This window comes from Lichenostomus cassidix, unplaced genomic scaffold (genome assembly GCF_008360975.1).
Source record: "Lichenostomus cassidix isolate B80296 unplaced genomic scaffold, HeHo_3.0 HiC_scaffold_818, whole genome shotgun sequence".
NCBI lineage: Eukaryota > Metazoa > Chordata > Aves > Passeriformes > Meliphagidae > Lichenostomus > Lichenostomus cassidix.
Window position 1 is genome coordinate 48,576 of NW_028147834.1, and position 3,986 is coordinate 52,561.

The window sequence follows — 3,986 nt, forward strand, 5'->3', positions numbered from 1 at the left end:
GTAATGAAAATGCAGTTTTAAGCAGCTGTTTGAAGGCAGAATCCAGAACAGCAGGGAAAACCTTCATCCAGGACATTCTGTTTTGCAGGATATTGGGGAAATCCTTCCTGAGGATTAGCTGTGCTAATTTTTAGTTAGCTGTGCCATTCCAAACCAAACCATTCTGGGATTGACTGATTCTAACCCTTGCAGAGAAACGCAGTCCCAAAAAAATTACTGTATTTTTAGGACAGCTTTTTTTCACCCCCTTTTGAGCTCTGTTTTTCCACCAAACAGCTAAAAACCATGGGGAAAGCCTGTTTTGGGGGTTTGCTCTGGGGATGAGCTGTGTGGGGTTTTCTGGAGAAGAAAGTTTTGGGTAGGGAAAGGTCCCAGACTGGGTGGTTTTCATGGTCCATTCCAAACCAAACCATTCTGGGATTCTCTGATTCTAACCCTTGCAGAGAAATGCAGTCCCAAATAAAGCACTGGTTTTTTAGGACAGCTCTTTTTTTCCCCCCCTTTTGAGCTCTGTTTTTCCACCAAACAGCTAAAAACCATGGGGAAAGCCTGTTTTGGGGGTTTGCTCTGGGGACAAGCTGTGTGGGGTTTTCTGGAGCAGAGGGCTTTGGGTAGGGAAAGGTCCCAGAAACCCACAGAACGTTTGGGGCTCCCTGGAGACGGCGGAACGTTGGTGGTGGGAGCTCCTTGTGAGGTCACACAGCCCCTGAGGGGACAGAGAGCTCCCTGAGTGGTCACTCAGCACCCTGAGGGGACACAGAGCTCCTGAAGGGTCACACAGTCGCTGACAGGTCACCCTGAGAGGTGACACAGCTGGGTTAGGTGTGCAGAACAGGCAGGTGGCACCACGGGAGGCTTGGGCAGCAGCCAGGGCAGCGCCATGACGTGGGCACGGTGGGCTCTGGCCAGCACCCTGCTGCTGGCTGTGCAGAGAGCCCTGACCATCCTGGTGTCCCTGCTGATCCTGCTGTGCCTGATAGCCCTGCTGGCCCCCGGGGCTCAGCTCCCTGCCCGTGAGACAGGGCTGCCCGCAGCAGGTAGGTGACAGGGAGGTCCCACGGGTGCCACAGGCCCCACATGTCCCACATGTCTGACAGATCCCACATGTCCCACAGATCCCACATGTCCCACATGTCCCACATGTCCCACATGTCCCACAGGTCCCACATGTCCCACATGTCCCACATGTCCCACAGGTCCCACATGTCCCACATGTCCCACAGATCCCACATGTCCCACAGGTCCCACATGTCCCACAGGTCCCACAGTTCCCACATGTCCCACAGTTCCCACATGTCCCACATGTCCCACAGGTCCCACATGTCCCACAGATCCCATATGTCCCACAGATCCTACATGTCCCAGAGATCCCACATGTCCCACAGGTCCCACATGTCCCACATGTCCCACATGTCCCACAGGTCCCACATGTCCCACAGGTCCCACATGTCCCACAGGTCCCACAGGTCCCATATGTCCCACAGATCCCATAGGTCCCACATGTCCCACAGGTCCCACAGATCCCACAGATCTCACAGATCCCACAGATCCCACATGTCCTGCAGTTCCCACATGTCCCACAGATCCCTCCAAGGAACATTTAGGTTTCAATATCCTGTTGGGAGGCAATTCAGCACCTTTTTGGCTGAGGGGAGTGGGTCAGGCTCAGACCCCAGAACACTAGCAGGGGGAATTATTCCATCCCAAATCCCAGCACCCTGATCCTAGAGCAATGCCTGTGGGGCTGTTGGGGTTGGGTTAACTCCTGACAGCTCCTGCATGGTTTTTTTTTTGGGATCACCATGGGTCAAACACCTGGCACAGTGCTCCAGAGGGAAGGAGCCATTCCATACCCCAACCACAGCTCCTGCCATGGAAAATACGTGGAAATATTTCATTGGAACTCCTCTCTGTTCCCAGCAGTGGATGGAGAAAATGGAGATGCTGAATCTGACCCTCCCGGACCTTACATGACTTTTGATTTGTTTTGGGAACTGCCAGCTCAGCCAAACGTGAGCGAGGCTTCTCGTGCAGGTGGGTGTGAGAGTCCAGCCCCGCCAGGCTGTTCTGGAACATTCCATAGTCCTCTGCCTGTGCTGAGCTCAGCCTGGACAGGGAATGCTACAGGGTGTGACGGGAGCTCCTTCAGGGGGTCTGGGCTTCTTGGGGGTCACTGGTCAGTCCTGGTCACCCCCAGCCCCATAGGGGTCACTGGTCAGTTCTGGTCACCTCCCAGCCCCACAGGGGTCACTGATCAGTCCTGGTCACCCCATGGGGGTCACTGGTCAGTCCTGACCCACTGCACAGCCCCAAGGCTGCTTCCAGGGATTTCTGGGGTGGAAATTTTCACTCTTTCCCTCAAGGTGTGAAGAACGAAACTGGAGTGATGAACATTTCCTGGCCGTTCATGGAACCGTCTGGCGTCATGGCTTTGCTGAAGGAAACCATCCCAGGTACAAGTGGCTCTAAACCCCACGGGGTTGGGAAGCTCAGCATTCAGATTCCCATCAGGAACAGTGATTTGGCATTAAATTGGCACGTTTTCTGTCTGCAGTGCTGGAGGGTGAGCCTGTGGATAAGGAGGAACCTCAGGAGGTTCCTCAGGCCGTGCCAGACCCTGGGGACAACGTGGAGGACCTTCAGCCAACGGGTCAGTCAGGAAATCTGTGTCCCTTGGCCACCCCTGGGGTGGAGGGTGTGACCATCCCAGGGACAGCTGCCCACCACCCTCCACCCCATTCCCAGGGATTTCAGAGCTTTGGGATTTCCTCCAGGTGTGCACAAGAGATCTGAGGACGCCACGACTGAGCCAAGCCCTGTGGAGAGCCTGGCGAACTCGGGCAAAGGCAACGCCAAACTCACCTGGAGTGTCTTTCTGAGAGCTTTCCTCGTGGCTGTGGTGTGCAGCCTGCTGGCCCTGCTGGTCCTCAAGGTGGCCCCAGCGTGGGCAAATGACATCAAAGAGTGAGTGACGTGGGGGGGGTGACAAATTTTGGTGCTGGGTGGCTGAACTGCCATGGAACATTTCTGGGATTGCCAAATTTTGGTGCTGGGTGGCTGAATGAGCCATGAGGGATTTCTGGGGTTGGCAAATTTTGGTGCTGGGTGGCTGAATGAGCCATGAGGGATTTCTGGGGTTGGCAAATTTTGGTGCTGGGCGGCTGAATGAGCCATGGGACATTTTTGGGTTGCCAAATTTTGGTGCTAGGTGGCTGAATGAGCCATGGGATATTTCTGGGATTGCCAAATTTTGGTGCTGGGTGGCTGAACTGCCATGGGGCACTTCCAGAATTTCCAAATTTTGGTGCTGGGTGGCTGAATGAGCCATGGGACATTTCTAGAATTGCCAAATTTTGGTGCTGCGTGGCTGAACCAGATATGAGGCATTTCCAGAATTGCCAAATTTTGGTGCTGGGTGGCTGAATCTGCCATGAGACATTTCTAGAGTGTCCAAATTTTGGTGCTGGGTGGCTGAATGAGCCATGGGACATTTCCAGAATTGCCAAATTTGGTGATGGGTGGCTAAACACGGCATGTGATGTTTCTGGGGTTGTCAAATTTTGGTGCTGGGTGGCTGAACCAGCCATGGGACATTTTTGGGTTGCCAAATTTTGGTCCTTCAGCAGCTTCCCCTCTCTCCACAGGCGCCTTGCAGCTCTGAGAGCCAGCTTTGAGCGCCTGGACGAGGCAGGAGACAAGGATTTAGTGTTAGAAATCTAAATAAAGATAAGCAGCACAATGGTCTGTGTGGCAGGTTTGGATTGGAAGGAATTCTCGCTCTCTGCTCCGTCACACTGAATGGGATTTAAGACCTTTTCCCACCCAAATAATTCCATGACCCTAGGAACTAAAATCAATTTCGAAGCACTGAGCAGTTGATTCTTAGCAGCATTTAATAAGCGTATTTGTACATTTTCCTTTCTGGCACATTAACTTCTTAAATACATATGGGTGTATCTCGTATTTTAACTGGGTTAGAAGTGTGA

At 53.2% G+C, this 3,986-nt stretch overlaps 1 protein-coding gene across 2 annotated transcripts; it reads left to right on the forward strand.

Moving 5' to 3' along the window:
* The first annotated feature begins 730 nt into the window (after positions 1-730).
* LOC146420646 (uncharacterized) lies at positions 731-3,754 on the forward strand. Of its 2 annotated transcripts, XM_085048054.1 has the most exons (6): positions 731-1,037; positions 1,921-2,034; positions 2,364-2,453; positions 2,555-2,650; positions 2,775-2,964; positions 3,645-3,754. In XM_085048054.1, exons 1-6 carry the CDS (start codon positions 881-883, stop codon positions 3,718-3,720), a joined length of 723 nt encoding a protein of 240 aa, XP_084904180.1. In that variant the 5' UTR covers positions 731-880; the 3' UTR covers positions 3,721-3,754. The 2 variants fall into 2 exon arrangements, 1 of the variants encoding a protein (XP_084904180.1); XR_014849079.1 differs by having other exon boundaries at positions 732-1,013; positions 2,364-2,650; positions 3,645-3,735.
* The last annotated feature ends 232 nt before the right edge of the window (positions 3,755-3,986 follow it).